The sequence below is a fragment of the Haliotis asinina genome, chromosome 4 (assembly GCF_037392515.1).
Source record: "Haliotis asinina isolate JCU_RB_2024 chromosome 4, JCU_Hal_asi_v2, whole genome shotgun sequence".
Lineage (NCBI taxonomy): Eukaryota > Metazoa > Mollusca > Gastropoda > Lepetellida > Haliotidae > Haliotis > Haliotis asinina.
In genome coordinates, this window is record NC_090283.1 from 23888816 (window position 1) to 23909127 (window position 20312).

The following is a 20312-nucleotide window of genomic DNA, read 5'->3' on the forward strand; positions in this document are numbered from 1 at the left end:
TAAAATTCAGCTTTTTCCTATGTCAACTTTCTTTTCTTGAAGAGTATATATACTATATTATCATTATGTGTTTCTATGAAGCCGGGTATACAAGCCGACACTGTTCAATGGAAGCATCACAAAGTTTACCCCGGATAGTCCAAACTGTGTGGAAAGCGAGTCTTAAATCTCCAAATCATCATGATCATCAAGATATAAGTATGCCAACATTATACACACATCTTATTGTGTCACCATCATCATCATCATCATCATCATCATCACCATCATCATCATCATCACCTGCAATGGATGTATGTCCTACATCATAGATTGACTCTTTCATCATCATCATCATCATCATCATCATCATCATCATCATCATTATCGTCGTCGTCGTCGTCAGCAGCAGCAGCAGCAGCACAAGCAGCAGCATCGGTCTGTGAGTCTGTGAATTGCAATTAGAAGTGTTAAGTATAAAAAGTGAGAACGTAGGAAAAAATTGTATGGATGCCAACATGTTTATTACAAGAAACACGGAAATTCGGAGGACGCAAGGTGGCAGATAGTTGTAGAAGTGCTTACGAACCATCAATAATCTCATTTGTCACCACACACTCCTTTCCGTGACAGCCAAGGAGTCTGCCCCTACCAGTGATTATACAGGACTGGGGTGCTTTGGTAAATGTATTACCCAGTGCTTATATCGGCTGCGGCATTATGTGATTATGTAAAAAAAATCAAGACAAATACTCGCCGTCATTTTGACATTTGAAGGAACAGATATAACAGATTTGTGTTGCCCAATTTGAAGCTTTTATTACGGGTGGAGCAAACTCACACACGTGCGTCTGTTTACATAATGGCTTTCATGTTTCCCACCGAGTTTTCCCTGACGATCGCGCTGACGTGCTTTGGAGATTTTATGTGCTCTTTAGGACAGTTTTCAAAAATGCATCAGCTACCTGTTTCCACACAACACATTTATTGACATTTAAGTTTCAACTCTAGCACTATATAAGTAAGAGGTCAAGTTTCAACTGCACGTATACTGTATTCTTCCTTGTGACTGTGATGTCACATGCTTTGTGACGTCATAGCGCAGTTATGACGTCATAGATTTGACGTCATCGCATCAGTTTAAGTTCACCTGATGAAGGGATATGGAATTACCCCGATTTATCTTGGTCAACAAATCAGTCAACTTTAAACTCATTGTGCTTACATTTCACTTCACTGGGGATATTTCAACTTATTGGACAGGTCTTTGAACAGCTACCATTTTGAAACAACATATTAATACCTAATCAATCAACTTAAAACTTAACCCCCTGGATGCCGAGTTTTTTTTCAGGCGCACATTTTCATAAAGTTTGAAAAGTGAACGTTGTGCGAGATTTGCGCTCGCGTGGTCCTGGATCTGCGTACGGCTATGAAATTGCACAGACATGTAGGATATTTGATTTCCTATCCGTTGGTATAAATATAATTGCGGCTACCTCAGGGGTTTGAGAAATAGACACTGCTAAAAGTTGTCAAAAACTTTTGTGTGTGTTCAAAAACAGTAAATTTCTCAGTTTTTTTATCATGCACCAATAAAAGCACTCTGCTACGATTTTTTTTAATTTGGCATCTTTACGGAAAGTATGAGCGAAGAAAATACAACTTGATATCTGAACGACATAAGTGTATATGAAATGGATGTATGTGCTAATGCATAACGTCATACTCACAAAATCAAAAATGACCCGCAATAAATGTCAAAAATCGATTTTCTACTATGACGTCAAACGTCGACAGAGAGGTCATGCACGTATAAAGATAAGGGGGCAAAACTCAGCTATGGTTTACATTAGGTCAATGTAACTCCGATCACATGGAGAGAATTTGCTGTGGATATGGACAGTATATTTTCGTGATGTTTTGTTCACAGTGAACCAAACTATTCCAATACAAAGTTCCCCAATGTGAGAGGATACCTTTTGGTAGTTTCACAATTTGTAAGAAAAGATGCAAGTGTACTACATCAAAAAGCAGGCAATAGCGATTTGGATGTCCCTATCCGATACATATTTTAGTTCTTAGATTCCCATATTCTCCTGTTTGTGTATATGTATTTTTATTAATTTTCCATCATTATTAACGGAGTAACAGCCACATATTCAAACGTAATGAAATAACTGAAGATAATGCGACATTTTAGTTGACATCACGGCATGTTTTGTGCATTTTGTGACGTCGGAAAAAGACTACTCTGGTTGCTGATTAGTATATATCTAACCTAATTTCTACTCAATGTGTAAAAGATCTCGGCTTCTGTGTCAGAATTCAACACTTTTTAGCCAAAATATGAAATGAATGGTTTCATCACTGAAATAGTGTCCTGATTATATCAACAATTACACGGTTTTACTACATATCTTATTGTGAGCAACACGCCCACCTGTCTAGCATCAATTTAGCGTAAATGAAAATTTCACAACACCTGAATATTCATTGAGTATTCATTTAGGAAAAAGACTTTTCTTCTCATGATTATGAAATCAATTCCCTTCATTAGTATGCAATGAAAAGTACAAAGAGATCGATGTTTCAGTAAAGAAGTATTAGAAAATGGACGTAATGCTTGTCCAAATTAAGACTTGACCTGATGTATATATTTTTAACAATTTCCGTATAAATATTGTTTGAGTTAGACATTCTGCCATCAGATATATTTTAATCGCATTTGAATTGACTTTATTATCGAAAAACAATGATAATGAATCATGAAACGTTTTGACAAACTCGCACCTGGTCAATTAATATTCATAATAGTTTTGTCTATAAAAACGACACGAACCAATACAATGAACAAGACAATTCCTTTAAATAGTAGTATGTGTGCCCCTACATTTGATAAAATGTACAAATCATTTTCATTAATATTATCCGTTTTACTTATAAGTTGGAATTAAATCGCTGTTTATTAACCTGTTCATATGAAACTGCAATATTTGTCCCAACGTATTGAATATTGCACATGACGGGAACTAAAGCATATGTCGCAGTAATGGCTACGTGTGATCTTCCAACACTTGTGTAGAGGCTTAAAATGTGGTATAATACACTTACTTAGACAGTTTCCCATGTAAATATTATTCAAACAATCAAAAGCTTTCAAAGAATAAAAACGGATACCTTATATCCACACATGATATGGTGTTGAACATGGATATACGTAGATACTGAAATCAGTTTCATGAAAAAATATCTGAACGATGCGCAAAATATACATCACAATACTAAAAGTGCAATCGGAATGGTATGGGCATTGTGTTTACTCTTGTTCAACCGACCTTCACCTCAAAGAAATTGCCTAATATGTGCAACAATGTTGACGTATGACATCACTACCGATGACCGATTTCTTTCAAAATGGCGGCTTCGCTGAGAAGGGTACACAGGATTTTGCGACGACTTTTTACTTGATTCAGGGATCTTTTGTATATAAATGTGAGATGTAAGTAATCAGAATTATTCTGACTATCTGTGTATTGTGATATGTTCTTATCGTTTACATTGTAAATGACGGAAGAAGTCAGAAATGCCGATAAGTACCGTTGTCGTTCTGCGTGATTTTGCGTCAGTCATGGCGTCACGCTGCACTAAAAGTTTGACAGTTTCTTATGAATTACCAAATTATTTCATTGTATCTATTTTCAATTTGCTATTTTTTTGCCACGATACTCTTCCCCTGAATATACTAAGCGTATTGAGCCATTGTAAGCAATGATTAGAGAGCTGGATGTTGGAAAATTTCCGAAAATGCTACGCAGTGTAAAATTGGAATTTTTCTTTGTTTACATTTCAGTCAAGCGCTGTCTTTCGAGCACAGCGTTCGTTTTCAAACAAAGCATATTTCGTTTCGTTTTGTCTAGACAGTTGGTATTGGTGACAAAGACCATTTGTAATTTGATTGTAACATGCATGGGGAGTTCAATGATGCATTTGTCGTAGCTAACTATGAAGTATACATGATGTAATAGGCTTCTCAATACCGGCCTTCTCGAAACGTGATTTTGCAAACACTATCCAATATGGCGGAAAGCGCACTTCGGCGTTCGTGTAAGTGTATTTTCGAAAACATCCCAACCGATTCTGGGTACATCGGTGACGTTTCAGAATTATCATTCCTGGTTACATGAAAACTTGATATCAGTGATCATTAATATGCTATTTTTGAAATTCATTACTCCCAGTAATTATCCGATTTTCACATTTCAAAACATACTGCAAATAACGCTGTGAATCTCGATTTTGTACATGCCACAGGGACATATATGTCCCTCCTCTTCACCCCTCACTTTGAAGTCGAATAAAATTCTAAATATACCACGCATATATAAATACTTCACAGTTTTGAATTCTGCGGAAAATTCCCAGTTTCTTGATACCATCCACTATTATCTCAGACCAAGCTAAAGTGCTTAAAATCGCCTTTCAAAATAGGCTTCTTCGTAAATGTCGCCATTTTTCAAAGGGTACAAAATCGAGATTCACAGCGTTATTTGCAGTATGTTTTGAAATGTGAAAATCGGATAATTACTGGGAGTAATGAATTTCAAAAATAACATATTAATGATCACTGATATCAAGTTTTCATGTAACCCGGAATGATGATTCTGAAACGTCACCGATGTACCCAGAATCGGTTGGGATGTTTTCGAAAATACACTTACACGAACGCCGAAGTGCGCTTTCCGCCATATTGGATAGTGTTTACTAAATCACGTTTCGAGAAGGCCGGTATTGAGAAGCCTATTACATCATGTATACATCATAGTTAGCTACGACAAATGCATCATTGAACTCCCCATGCATGTTACAATCAAATTACAAATGGTCTTTGTCACCAATACCAACTGTCTAGACAAAACGAAACGAAACATACTTTGTATGAAAACGAACGCTGTGCTCGAAAGACAGCGCTTGACTGAAATGTAAACAAAGAAAAAATCCAATTTTACACTGCGTAGCATTTTCGGAAATTTCCTAACATCCAGCCCTCTAATCATTGCTTACAATGGCTCAATACGCTTAGTATATTCAGGGGAAGAGTATCGTGGCAAAAAATAGCAAATTGAAAATAGATACAATGAAATAATTTGGTAATTCATAAGAAACTGTCAAACTTTTAGTGCAGCGTGACGCCATGACTGACGCAAAATCACGCAGAACGACAACGGTACTTATCGGCATTTCTGGCTTCTTCCGTCAAGAACAATGTAAACGATAAGAACATATCACAATACACAGATAGTCAGAATAATTCTGATTACTTACATCTCACATTTATATACAAAAGATCCCTGAATCAAGCAAAATGTCGTCGCAAAATCCTGTGTACCCTTCTCAGCGAAGCCGCCATTTTGAAAGAAATCGGTTATCGGTAGTGATGTCATACGTCAACATTGTTGCACATATTAGGCAATTTCTTTGAGGTGAAGGTCGGTTGAACAAGAGTAAACACAATGCCCATACCATTCCGATTGCACTTTTAGTATTGTGATGTATATTTTGCGCATCGTTCAGATATTTTTTCATGAAACTGATTTCAGTATCTACGTATATCCATGTTCAACACCATATCATGTGTGGATATAAGGTATCCGTTTTTATTCTTTGAAAGCTTTTGATTGTTTGAATAATATTTACATGGGAAACTGTCTAAGTAAGTGTATTATACCACATTTTAAGCCTCTACACAAGTGTTGGAAGATCACACGTAGCCATTACTGCAACATGTGCTTTAGTTCCCGTGATGTGCAATATTCAATACGTTGGGACAAATATTGCAGTTTCATCTGAACAGGTTCATAAACAACGATTTAATTCCAACTTATAAGTAAAACGGATAATATTAATGAAAATGATTTGTACATTTTATCAAATGTAGGGGCACACATACTACTATTTAAAGGAATTGTCTTGTTCATTGTATTGGTTCGTGTCGTTTTTATAGACAAAACTATTATGAATATTAATTGACCAGGTGCGAGTTTGTCAAAACGTTTCATGATTCATTATCATTGTTTTTCGATAATAAAGTCAATTCAAATGCGATTAAAATATATCTGATGGCAGAATGTCTAACTCAAACAATATTTATACGGAAATTGTTAAAAATATATACATCAGGTCAAGTCTTAATTTGGACAAGCATTACGTCCATTTTCTAATACTTCTTTACTGAAACATCGATCTCTTTGTACTTTTCATTGCATACTAATGAAGGGAATTGATTTCATAATCATGAGAAGAAAAGTCTTTTTCCTAAATGAATACTCAATGAATATTCAGGTGTTGTGAAATTTTCATTTACGCTAAATTGATGCTAGACAGGTGGGCGTGTTGCTCACAATAAGATATGTAGTAAAACCGTGTAATTGTTGATATATTCAGGACACTATTTCAGTGATAATACCATTCATTTTATATTTTGGCTAAAAAGTGTTGAATTCTGACACAGAAGCCGAAATCTTTTACACATTGAGTGGAAATTAGGTTAGATATATACTAATCAGCAACCAGAGTAGTCTTTTTCCGACGTCACAAAATGCACAAAACATGCTGTGATGTCAACTAAAATGTCGCATTATCTTCAGTTATTTCATTACGTTTGAAAACGTTGCTGTTACTCCGTTAATAATGATGGAAAATTAATAAAAATACATATACACAAACAGGAGAATATGGGAATCTAAGAACTAAAATATGTATCGGATAGGGACATCCAAATCGCTATTGCCTGCTTTTTGATGTAGTACACTTGCATCTTTTCTTACAAATTGTGAAACTACCAAAAGGTATCCTCTCACATTGGGGAACTTTGTATTGGAATAGTTTGGTTCACTGTGAACAAAACATCACGAAAATATACTGTCCATATCCACAGCAAATTCTCTCCATGTGATCGGAGTTACATTGACCTAATGTAAACCATAGCTGAGTTTTGCCCCCTTATCTTTATACGTGCATGACCTCTCTGTCGACGTTTGACGTCATAGTAGAAAATCGATTTTTGACATTTATTGCGGGTCATTTTTGATTTTGTGAGTATGACGTTATGCATTAGCACATACATCCATTTCATATACACTTATGTCGTTCAGATATCAAGCTGTATTTTCTTCGCTGACACTTCCCGTAAAGATGCCAAATTAAAAAAATCGTAGCAGAGTGCTTTTATTGGTGTACGATAAAAAACTGAGAAATTTACTGTTTTTGAACACACACAAAAGTTTTGAACAACTTTTAGCAGTGTCTATTTCTCAAACTCCTGAGGTAGTCGCAATTATATTTATACCAACGGATAGGAAATTAAATATTCTACATGTCTGTGCAATTTCATAGCCGTACGCAGATCCAGGACCACGCGAGCGCAAATCTCGCACAACGTTCACTTTTCAAACCTTATGAAAATGTGCGCCTGAAAAAAAAACTCGGTATCCAGGGGGTTAAGCTTATATTTCTCTTCACTGTGAAGTTTCGTTCTGACATTTTTTCCTGTATATTTTCTCAGCCTATTCCTGAATTTTACATCCAAACCTGGTGCATGTATTAATCAAGAACTGAAGTGGTTTCTTTCGCCATTGTAGTTTGTTGGCATTTATACGAAACGATTTGGACATAGTCTCAAAGGGAAAGTGGACTTCGTTTGCTGAGAGCAGCTCGAAAATCGCTCAGCATCATTAAACAAAACTTTGCAGGTATATGAAATAGATCTCGAAGAGACGCCTTTTGCTATTTGGGAATTTTAAGAAATGGCAGTGATCTTCTACAACCCATAAGCTGACTTCCGGAACTAGCTGTTTGGTCATGACCGCGCACTTGACTCATACATGTCATTCTGTGCAAGTGGTGTAGACCTATGTCCATCTTGTCGAGTATTTACAGATCGCCGCCATATAGCTCGGGGACTGCCAAATGCGGCGATGAATTAAAACTATCATAAAAATACATTTCAGTGCGTGTGAACAGAACACTGCCGCACTACTTCCGCTTGGCCACTAACGTGACTGATATCACCATGATGTTCAATCGTGATGGATTTCGGAAATGTTGCAATCGGCATTTTGGCCGATGTATATGGCCCGGACTTGGATGAAATCAGTGATGATAAATTTGACTCTGCCCTGGTGATGAAGCTCGGTGAAAATTGGCTTAAGTACGGAAGCGTATTGGGGTCAGGGTGAAAACCTTTTTACTCTCATTATTTCCAACGTAGGAGATACTAAGTCCTACCTGGGAGATACTAAGTCCCAGGAGATACTAGGAGATAATACGTCCTACGTAGGAGATAGTAAGTCAGTTAGTATCTTCTACGTAGGACTTAGTATCACCAACATAGAACTTAGTATCTCCTACGAAGGACTTATTATCTCCTACGTAGGACTTACTATCTCCTACGTAGGACTTACTATCTCCTACGCAGGACTTATTATCACACACACACACACACACACACATACACACACACACACCAAAACACTGTGTATTAACAAGGCGTTAGTGTCATTAAATATGCATTGACGTGCATTTCTACGATCTGACATCCTACACAACCAAATAGTTCTCAATTTAATAACCAAACTTCATAATCCGAACCTTTAAAATGATATATTAAGTACTACGTGGCAGATAGTAAGTCCTACGTAGGATATAATGAGACTAAAAACAATTTCACCGTGGCCCTAGTACGCTTCTGTACAATATATCTGTGTAAGGCTTGCAGTTGGTTAACCTAAGTGGGTGGAAAATTCATCTTTGATGTAAGCATGTATGTACACATAACATATTGTGATTTCTGTGTTGAAGTATTGATGAGTAGTGTAGATTTATTTATTACTCGCCCGTTGAAGATACTGCAGTGTAAATTTTTCACTTCAATATTACACTAGTGTAATACCGCTTGACGCATGACGTCAAAATGGTTCAAAGTTGTGACGTCACAATGCTAGTGTTGATGTCGCGATTTTACTAGACCTTGCTTGACTTGAAAAGTGAGTGTCATCACACTATAGGCAATTTCGCCGCAGTTTCTGTCAATTTATGTAGGCGAGTAATAAACAGAATACTAAACTCGCTTCCTTGAAATACCATTTTCATTAAACTCGTTAAAGATAAATCATTAACTCGTTTAATAAAAATGGTATTACATGGAAGGTCGTTTAGTATCCTTTATTTATTACTCGCCCGTTGAAGATACTGCGGTGTAATATTTTTACGGCAATATTACACTAGTGTAATACCGTTTGACGTATGACGTCAAAATGGTTCAAAGTCGTGACGTCACAATGCTAATGTTGATGTCGCAATTTTACTAGACCTTGTTTGACTCGCAGAAAGCTGAGAGTCCTCACATTGTAGGGAATTTCGCGGCAGTTTCTGTCAATTTATTTAGGCGAGTAATAAACAAAATGCTAAACTCACTTCTGTGAAATATTACACGGAAGGTCGTTTAGTATCTTCTATGAATTCGTCTGAGTATGTGTAGGCCTGCCTGTTTGAGGAACACATCTCTCTTTGAACAACTGCCTTTGTAAATATTTCAATACATGATGACAAAATCACAGAATCATTTTGGACCCCATTTATTATCAGACATCACACCCAAGAGAATGAACAGTCAACATTGCACCAATAATCCCGATGAAGGAAGAAACAACAACTGGCTTTGAGATATTGGGACGAAAATAACTTATGAAAAGGATAATAGTCTACAACTATTAAACAGGCGAAATCAAATGATCACCATGATTAAACGAGCTTTATTCAAACTTTCACAACGAGGCATGTCATTACCCAGCTGATTCAATAAAATAGATCCATAAAATTTAAATTAAAAGTCTGTTGACGAAGAACAGTAAAACTGCTTGTGTATCACAGATATTTGTGTAAAACTAGCATGTTATCATAAAACGATATTTATCAAACAGAACAATATATATATATATATATATATATATATATATATATATATATATATATATATATATATATATATATATATATATATATATATGATCACCATGATTAAACGAGCTTAATTCAAACTTTCACAACGAGGCATGTCATTACCCAGCTATTTAATAAAATAGATCCATAAAATTTAAATTAAAAGTCTGTTGACGAAGAACAGTAAAACTGCTTGTGTATCACAGATATTTGAGTAAAACTAGCATGTTATCATAAAACGATATTTATCAAACAGAACAATATATATATATTGTTGTATCATATATAAACAGGATACAAATTACGAACAGTGATCGCCATACTAGGGACAATGGGAAGTTTTAGTATATTTGCTTCTTGCATGGACCCAAGCTGGATATACAGAAGCAATAATAGACTAATCCAGACTTACATTAAAATGACACATATTCAACTATTAAAAAGAGTGGAGACACTAAATTGAATTTTAATGTTTTTTGACCTCTTGAGGACTGAAGAAAGTACCCCCTTGGAGGGAACTGCCACTAACAGTCTTTCAGGCATATATCTACCCTCAAAACATATGAATTAAACTGTATGAATCAAATAAATTTATCATAAAATTTCGATAATAAGAATGCAATTAACAAATAAGAAGGCAATTAACAAAAAGGTCCTTACCATTTTTAACACTAAAATATAGTGTTAATGACGGACATGTTGACCGTCATTCCTTCATCGCGAGGGATGCAGAAAGGAGGATCTTCGCCCTTTAACAAATACTCATGAGTATACCTGCTGTGGCCAATGCGACATGATGACCTCTTCAAATCTGAACTGACAATCTAAGTAGGTGTTCCTCCGTTTTAGACCTTCCTATCATGATAGAAATTTTAGCTTCTGTTATACGAATAGTCACGCTTTGCATGCAGACTCTATGACAACCACACTGTATGTATGCTGTAAGAAACAATAATAAACAAATAATGTAGACGTTTAATAATGCATAACAATATATTCACAAAAACACCCTTGTTCAAATGTTTGCATGACTATGTCTGAATTACGCGACATTGAAAGTATCCCACCGGCAGTGAAATAGTTACATGCATGTCCCGTTGGGTAGTAACTATATGGTTGAGTGAGTGAGTGAGTTTAGATTAATGAGTTTAGATCACATTGGCAATATTTCAGCCATGTCGTGAAGTTCTAAATTCACAATCGATACATATAAATAATATACAAAATGTCTGTCAACGAAGGACAGTAAAAACAATCAGAATATCACAGATATGAATATATACAGAAGACAATACAATATAAACATCGGTTCTATTTTGCCAACAGTTAAAGGGGGATACTTATACCAGAGACCATGAAAATTTACAATGCATTTGCCTCCTGCGTGGACTTTAGTTGGATTTATAGCACCCCTTCAGCTGTTAGCAATTTTAGATAATCTGGCCTTAAATTAATATAACACATATGGTCTTAAATTAATACAACACATGTGGCCTTAAATTAATATAACACATATGGCCTTAAATTAATGTAACACATATACTAAAATAAATATGGTACTACGTTTAAATTTAATTTTGGGAATCACAATCTAAAGAGGACGGCATATAGCTGCAACAATATTGATACGATATTAAAGTTTGCATACAGTTACAAGGGGCTGACGATATAGAAGTCGATGGGTTTTCAACATGTGGTCATTAGCGTGTTGACGACGTCTAAACTGATTGGTGAACGGTTCCAAGTAAAAAAATGTCTGATTGCATTTATGTCGTTTACGCTGAAATACTTATCGTTCACGCTATGACAATCGGAAGGCTATGCTAAAGTATGATTGATCGCCATGCGTCTGTGTTAAGGTATGGAAATTACGATCATCTTACCGCTGCGACAGTCGTAAGTCTATACCAAAGTATGGAGTTACGATCACTTTGTCACAACGACAGTCGTAAGTCTATGTTAAGCGATGAGAGCTACGATTATCTTACCGCTACGTCGTAAGTCTATGTTAAAGTATGAGAGCTACGACCACTTTACCGCTACGTCGTAAGTCTATGTTAAAGTATGATAGCTACGACCACTTTATCGCTACGTCGTAAGTCTATGTTAAAGTATGAGAGCTACGATCACTTTACCGCTACGTCGTAAGTCTATGTTAAAGTAAGAGAGCTACGATCACTTTACCGCTACGTCGTAAGTCTATGTTAAAGTAAGAGAGCTACGATCACTTTACCGCTACGTCGTAAGTCTATGTTAAAGTATGAGAGCTACGATCACTTTACCGCTACGACAGTAGGAGGTCTATGTTGAAGTATGGGAGTTATGATCATCCTAACGCGACGATCGCTTTGTGGAAAGGGATCTAAGTTTTCACTGTGACAAAGGAATGATTACACGAATTTGGTAAGCTGATCATGTGCACTCTGTCCACGCACAGCAAGAATGATTAAGCAATAAATAAACCATAACAAAGAAAAATATTTACAACATTGACTTAATACCCTTAAGCAAGGAATCCCTTTAAGTTACACAGACACATATTCCGCTTAAAGACTTGCATTCTAATTGGTAAGGTGATGTGTTCTCAATGGTGTCTGTAGTTGATAAGGAAATTTATATATCTTTCCATGTATGTATCGACTTACACCATTCAAGAATCCTATAATATTCCATATCAGCAATATGCCTGTATATGAAGCTCATTAGGAATGTGTGGGTGAGTGAGTTTGGTTTTAATTCGTTTTTAGCAAGATTCCAGCAATATGACGACTGTGGACGCCAGAAATGGGCTTCAAGCTTTGTACCTATGTGATATTAATGACGAATCATATACAGTCAGATCCAGATGCAGGCGTCTCGAATGTTATGTATGACTCGAAGTTTTTTCTACGATCATAGACATACCTTTATCTCGAATACATCGACACGTAGTTGACTGGCACATGCCATTACACTCGGGACACCGAAGACTGTGTGTGTGTGTGATGTTTAAGTTCTTTACAAGCATGGCCTTATCAAAAGTCCCGGCTAAAGGCCAATGTAAGGCCAATGGGTTGAAAGGTTGAGTTATAATCATATTTACACAACGAACCAATGCATCAATATAAGTTGTTCACTGGTCCCTCGGGGCCCATGGGCTCATGTACCTTCGAGGTTTGTTTATGTTCCTCGAGCCCGCGGGAACATAAACAAACCTCGAGGGTACATGAACCCATGGACCCCGAAGGACCAGTGAACAACGGATTTATCTTACCGAACACCTGAGTTTTAATTTTCACTTCTGCTGAATGCGAGGCGAATCGCCATTTTTGCAGACGACACAAGGTAAACCGATTTACCTCCCTTCCATCGATTTTCAATCGCAAAACATCGGTGATTTCCGTTCTTCATACCTGATTCAATGTTATCCGAGACAAAGAAGTACTACCATGAAGCACCAGAAGAGTTCGGAATTCCCAACGGTGTACATTGAAAATAATACATCGCCTGTAAGCGGGGTACATTGAAAATAATAGAATAGCGCTTAGCCAATCAGAGAGCGACATTCATGTGTGAGTTAAGATAATGTCAGATGTTCACTTACTCATGCAAACTAGTCCGTGGACACGATTGATCCTATCCATAGAGTATTAAGGGGAAGAACTTTTCACAAAAGAATTTCTTCCCTTCGGGGCTAGGAACGAATTTGGATAATTTAACAGTATGAAGGAAAAGCCCCTTTTCGTCAAAATACTTTTCTGTTTGATTGAGATTTCCGTCCATGAAATATGTTCCTGGCATTTCATAAACATTTTTTAATATTTCTATTCCACGAAGGACTGTTGGAAAGATTATTTCAAGATATAAGTTGAATTTTGAAAAATGTTCCATGTAATATAAGAAGTCACCCTTGTATCGTTGAGGAACGTATACGATGTCTGACGCGCCAATAAAGAAGCCATCATTATGCCCGGAATTCTTGGAAAGCATTTTTGTGAATGAAGTATACCTCTTTCTATCTACTAATTTCAAAGCTCTAAGAGCAGCTTGGTACGCTTTCAAACCCACCTTTGGGTCTTCTAAACGATCCCAATGCAAAGGCTCAGACTGTTTCACAATTCTCGACTGGTAAACCCAGAGACTGTTAAGAGGAGAGACGTGAATATTCCATGGATTAAGCAAGACGTCATCTCCAATATACAGATAGCCATCAACTCTGAATTGCAGTTTCATTGCTAGTATTAAACACTGGTGACCAAACCATCCCTCACTAGTATCAAGCTCTATGAAGGACAATGGTTTGCGCAGGGGTTTAGAGTATGCGTAAAATAAATCTTTGTTTATGCCACAGTAGACAATATTCGGGAAATGTGTGCCATACATAGTCTCTAGAAATCGAAGGTTCTGGTAGTAGGGAGTGTTAAAGACTACAATTAAAAGAAGGTTGGGATTAGTTGCAGGAATCTTAGAAGTTTCAACCAACTGATGACCACAATATGAAATTATCTCACCCAGTTGTGGGGTAAATGCGGGCGATGCTTTAACAGTGGAGTATATCATAGGCGGTGTCTGTTCTGCTGCCCAGAATGTGACGTTGAAATGTTGGTCCGTCAAATCAGTTTGATAAGGCAAGTTTGATTGCTTCTGGAACATTGCACCTTTCTTAAGTAAACCTAATGGAATTCTTTTCGGTTCCTTGTACCCTAAAGCTTTCAAGTCCTGAATCCAGAGATACGTCAGACGTGCATCCTGTTCGCGCCAAAAGTTCTCTTGGACCATGGCGGTTGACAGTTCAGCCATACAGTCAAAGAATGTCTTATTCAAAGAACATCTCCATTTTGACAAGAAATCTACAAGGCGTTCTGTTTGGTAATAAAGGTCATTTTCATCCTTAGCATCACTGAGGTAGGAGTGTGAATTCCTCTTTTGGAATGCATTTGGTGGAAGGAACCCTAAGTTTCCTCCCATCTCCCAAAGAAGTCTCTGGGCCCAGTAGCCTCTCCAGATGTCACATACTCGGACCGTGGTTGTAGATGGAATCAAGAGAGCCCACAATGCATCATACAGGAAGAGCGTATTCTGGGAATTAAAGGGAGAAAATACACCAGCTGGAACAATAGCTGGTGGAGCTCGGTCATCAAAGGTCACATTGAGCCGAGAATGGGTATGTTTCCGGGTCAGTCTAAAAATGGCATCCATATCCGGGTCACCATTCACAATACCCTGCTGTATGGATGGGGTTTTCCAGTGACTCAGTTCGTACTCTTGGGTGATATTTTCTCCTACAGAACCAAGCGGGTAACCTCTCGGCCACAATGTTGGCTGTCCAAAATGACGGTAAGGGTTGAAGAGCTTTTTGCCTTTATACAAGAGACCCCACATTTTTGGATCAAGAACAAATTGTTTTAGCAAATCAACAGGATGGTTGTCATCATCAGTTTCGTAAATAATTTTTGCGCCATGAGCTATTGCGAACAGATATCCAACTGTTTTCCTGGCATAGCTCCGTTCTGGAAGATGAGGGGTCGTCTGAAAACCAAGTCCACGCTGATCGTCCAAGCTCAGATATGTACAGTTAGGGTACCTGAAAAGGGCAAGATATAACATAAACACTAATGTTTGACGCATTCCCTATTTTTGAAAGAAGGCTTTATTAAAGCAATCATTAGTTATTAATGTGATCAAGTGCAGTATTGCGTACATCACAAATTGAAGTACAAATTGTTCATTTACGATTTACTTCCTTTGCCTGATTTGCTTTTATGAGAAAACGGTATGGAATCCAGTTGCCTTGAATATAATAGCAAGAATGACAACTGGAATGCTCTGATACTTGTCGTAAGATGCTACAGACGGGATCGAGGGACAGAGTCTCTGATTTGTTTGGATTACCGTGTCAGATGTTTAGTTACAGACTGGATTATCAACACACAGTCGTCATCGATCTTCGATCAGCGGGAGCATCCGTCTACACAACAATGACATGTGTCAACCTAGTCAGGGAGCCTGACCACCCAATCCCGTTAGTAACGTCTTTTACAAGCATGGACTGCTGAAGGTCAGTTCTAACCCGGATCGTCAAGGGTAGTGATAAGCATGGTTTAGTGAAGATCAGTTCTAACCAAGACCTTCACAACTGGAGACAAGCATGGGTTATTGAAGATCAATTCTAACTCCGATCTTCAAGGATAGAGACAAACATGGGCTACTTTAGGGGGCCCTGGTGGAGAGCAGTTTTGCGGTTGTTGCTTTTGTTATCGTTTTTCTCCCGCTGGTGCCCGGATGATATCCCAGGATTGTTGACTGGTTCGTTACCTATGTTGCGCCAACCGCAGTAAGTATGGAAGGATCGACAAAGAAGAAATATTTTTAATATTTCCAATTTCATAATTATATTAAATGACAAGATTTTGAAGTTTGATCATCTGCCCGTGATAAAAATGTTAGGAGTGAAAAATAACGAAGTCAATGTACGTCTTTTTATTTATGTTTCGGCACACATAAGCATAAATCGCTGTTGTAGTATCCATGAAACCATAGCAAAACAGAAACACAGGTGATTCCTGTTTACAACAGCTGTCATAGCCGCAATGTCTCGGTGCCATATGTATTCAAAAGTTAGAAGTAAAATGAGCTGACATGTGCAAGTTACACTCAAAGGTTGCACTTTGTAATACTGGGTTGCACCATGTGCAAGTAACAAAGCACTAAATCGAGCGCGGTCTTGTATTCACTGTTGCCTGTAAGCTAATGGACCGACACTGTTTGGGCGATACGAACTGATCTTCTTTGCTGCATAAAGAATACATGTAAGCATTTGTTGTGTACTGAAGTTAAAAACTGTAATTCCTATTGACCTAAGAATTTGTTTTAGATTTTACTAGCAGTGGCAAACTGGTATTGTTTAGTTTACGGATTCGGATAAATCAAATGTGTGTTTTAATATCATTGGTAACTGACATCATATTTTTACATTTAATGATTGAGTATCGAGGTAAAAATACAGAAATATGATCAAATTCGATCAGTCACTAGACCATGCAATCATTACTAAATCCGGAATACCGGGATGCATTGCTGGGGTACGTTCTTACAATCAGCCAAGAACTACTGAGGATGTTTTCAAATATCGGCATCTGATGGCCCTCCACCCTTCGTAACGTTCAGATATTTTGCCATGATCTTCAGTAGCCCAGTCCCGGTGTCCGCATTGGTCGATGGAGCAGGTTATGATCTGCTTGGTTTCGCAATTAGACTGTTGGCAAGAAATATTAATCTCTCTGGATCAGTGCCCCGTTAAGGTTAATTCTAACCCGGATTCTCACGGGTGGCGACAAGCAATGGTTGTTGAGGGTAATTTCTAAAACGGATCTTCACATTGGTGACATGCATGGGTTACTGAAGATGAATTCTAACCGGGATTCTCACGGGTGGCGACAAGCAATGGTTGTTGAGGGTCATTTCTAAAATGGATCTTCACATTGGTGACATGCATGGGTTACTGAAGATCAATTCTAACCGGGTGTCTCACGGGTGGCGACAAGCAATGGTTGTTGAGGGTCATTTCTAAAATGGATCTTCACATTGTTGACTTTCACATGGGTTACCGAAGATCAAATCTAACTCGGATCTTCACTGCTGGAGACAAGTATGGGTTACTGAAGATCAATTCTAACCTGGATCTTCACGGGTAGGTGAATAACAAATAAACATAGTTACCTCCAGTCCTTAGGAGTAATGCTGTCCCCGACAACAACGACCTTCCACCCGGGTATCTTTGCCAGGAACTTGATGTCAGGAGTTGGATTGAAAATGGTCGTCACAACTATCCATCGATCTGACCGAACTGTCTTGAACTTGTCTATCACCCTGCAAAATACAACGGACGTGTGTATTGCAATCTAAAGACTATTATTTTCTCTTTTTTGGTTATTAACGCCGCACCCATCAATATTCCAACTACAAAGCGACGGTCTGCAAATATTGAGTCTGGCAAGGCAATCCAGTGATCAACATCATGAACACACACACACAAGGCAATCCAGTGATCAACATCATGAACACACACACAAGGCAATCCAGTGATCAACATCATGAACACACACACAAGGCAATCCAGTGATCAACATCATGAACACACACACAAGGCAATCCAGTGATCAACATCATGAACACACACAAGGCAATCCAGTGATCAACATCATGAACACACACAAATTTATATATACTAACCATGACTTCCTTATTTTCATATTATGTGCTGATGACACTGACTAGCAATACTCATGCTAAATTGTCATGATCTCAATGTAATAATCTCAAATGAATAATGTGGACTATTGTTTTGGAATGCAACTTTTTTTTCTGTATAGACAACGTTTCGACATATATTCTCATGTTGTTGTTAAGCACATTCATCTCCTCAAGTTCTAGAATGCCAATCAAAGAAGTCAGTGTCAATTTCAGCGTCAGTGTCTATGTCTGTGACTCATAACAAGCACTTAACGCGCGATTTCACTAATCCATGAACCCACCGAACAAGTAATTAGAAAGTATTTAACGGTTAATCCTATTACGCCTTCCCAGGCTACCTCTCGCTCAATGTGTGTTGATTGCTAAATGCACCCCATGTGAAATACAATTTTGTAACATTACAATAGCGGTTAAAAGACAGTTAATTTGCACTGAAAACATGTTTCGGGACCAGATTCGAGTGTTGGATTTCGGAATAGAAGGATGCCTGATAAGAAGCGAGTTTCTTTTTTGATATTATACAGGGACAAATTCGGGACCACAGCATGGGTTACTGAAGACCAAATCTAACCTCTTCACGGGTATCGGGATTTTCCCATCCAATGAGTGGATATCGGTCGTAAAATAAATGTGTTCTTGAGAGCCATTAAGAAGTTAGTATTCAGGTGTAAGGCAAATATTATAGATGACAACTTCTTTTTATTGTATGTCACGACGTTTCTGGGCTCTTTTTCCCTTCGTAAGGTGAATACACCTCCAAGAAACCTTATGACCTAGAATACAGAGGAACATTTCGTAATATTTATCACTTCATCAAAAATCAAAGACTAAACTGCCAGAAGAGATCGCAAGGGAATACAACTCACCTTTGAATCGGTTTTTGATACATAACAGTTGTGTTGGTCCTGGGTGACAAGGAGAACCAGACCAAGTAAACCGGCACAAAACACATGCACGCAATCTTCAGAATTCTGAAGACACGAGCAGACCTTGCCTTCATCCTGACTTTCGTGTGTCAACCTTTCTGATGCTGAAATCAGTGCAACGGTTTTATTTCCTTGACGAAATGTTGCAATCAAGATTACCTATCGCTTGTTAGAATGTCCGTCTCTGATTGGTTCACATGACCACGAGCAGATTAACATGTATGCCCAATGCACGGCCGTACAACTCTCGAGTGGGAGTAGAGGGAAAAAGTGGGAAATGAAGACAACAATACAGTTACCTCCCAATTTCAATGGAATGCAATGAAGCGTGAGTGCGAGTACAATGGACAAAGGGACAAAAGGACAAAGGAAAGTATTAAACTGAGCGGCGTAAATGGGAGTGACGATGGGTGTTCGTCGTCTGCTAGTGATTTGGATATGAAAACGTTCGTCTGCTTTAAGACTGTCATCTGCTAGTGAAGCGCTTCCGGTTTACATGCCCAAGGAAGATTGTTGAAACAGTCAGGTACATGGCTCGTTGTGTTGGTTGCGTGCATGTGCGTGTGTTTTACATTTCATGAGATTTTCGACAAGATTATTTACTGTAGACAAATCATGTACAGTTACGGTCTTCTTAAACTGCTGAGGTCGAGTTGTAGACAGTAGTAACGCTAACTGTTTTCTCGAAGATTATACATATATGAATATGTTTGGCACATATCTCCGATCCGAAGATAGAAAATTGTCAATAAAAACAAACACGTTAACATTTGTTCATATTTGTCTTTATTTATAATAACCTTACACACACACACGTCACACACGCACGCACACACACACACACACACACACACACACACACACACACACACACACACACACACACACACACACACACACACACACACACACACTGTTACTACAATTTCAGGGAGTCTTCTTCGGTCAACTGCACATTCAAGTACCTCACTCCATTGTACTCTTTCTCGCCCTTCATTGTTTTCCACTGAAACTGGGGAGAAAACTACTTTAGTTGTCATGATTTCACACTTATTCCTCTACTACTGGTATATATCTTTGCCAGGTTTAGGAAACAGTGATAGTATAAACGGGATATAATCTGATTTCATAAATAAAATGAATTTGTCCATAGATGGATTATTGAAAAATGAGTGG

The 20312-nt window shown here is 37.9% G+C and overlaps 1 protein-coding gene across 1 annotated transcript; it reads right to left on the reverse strand.

Moving 5' to 3' along the window:
* Nucleotides 1–13593: 13593 nt before the first annotated feature.
* On the reverse strand, nt 13594–15354 carry LOC137282060 (uncharacterized). Its single transcript, XM_067813809.1, has one exon. The coding sequence runs from the start codon at nt 15337–15339 to the stop codon at nt 13594–13596; it is 1746 nt and encodes a 581-aa protein (XP_067669910.1). The 5' UTR covers nt 15340–15354.
* Nucleotides 15355–20312: the final 4958 nt, after the last annotated feature.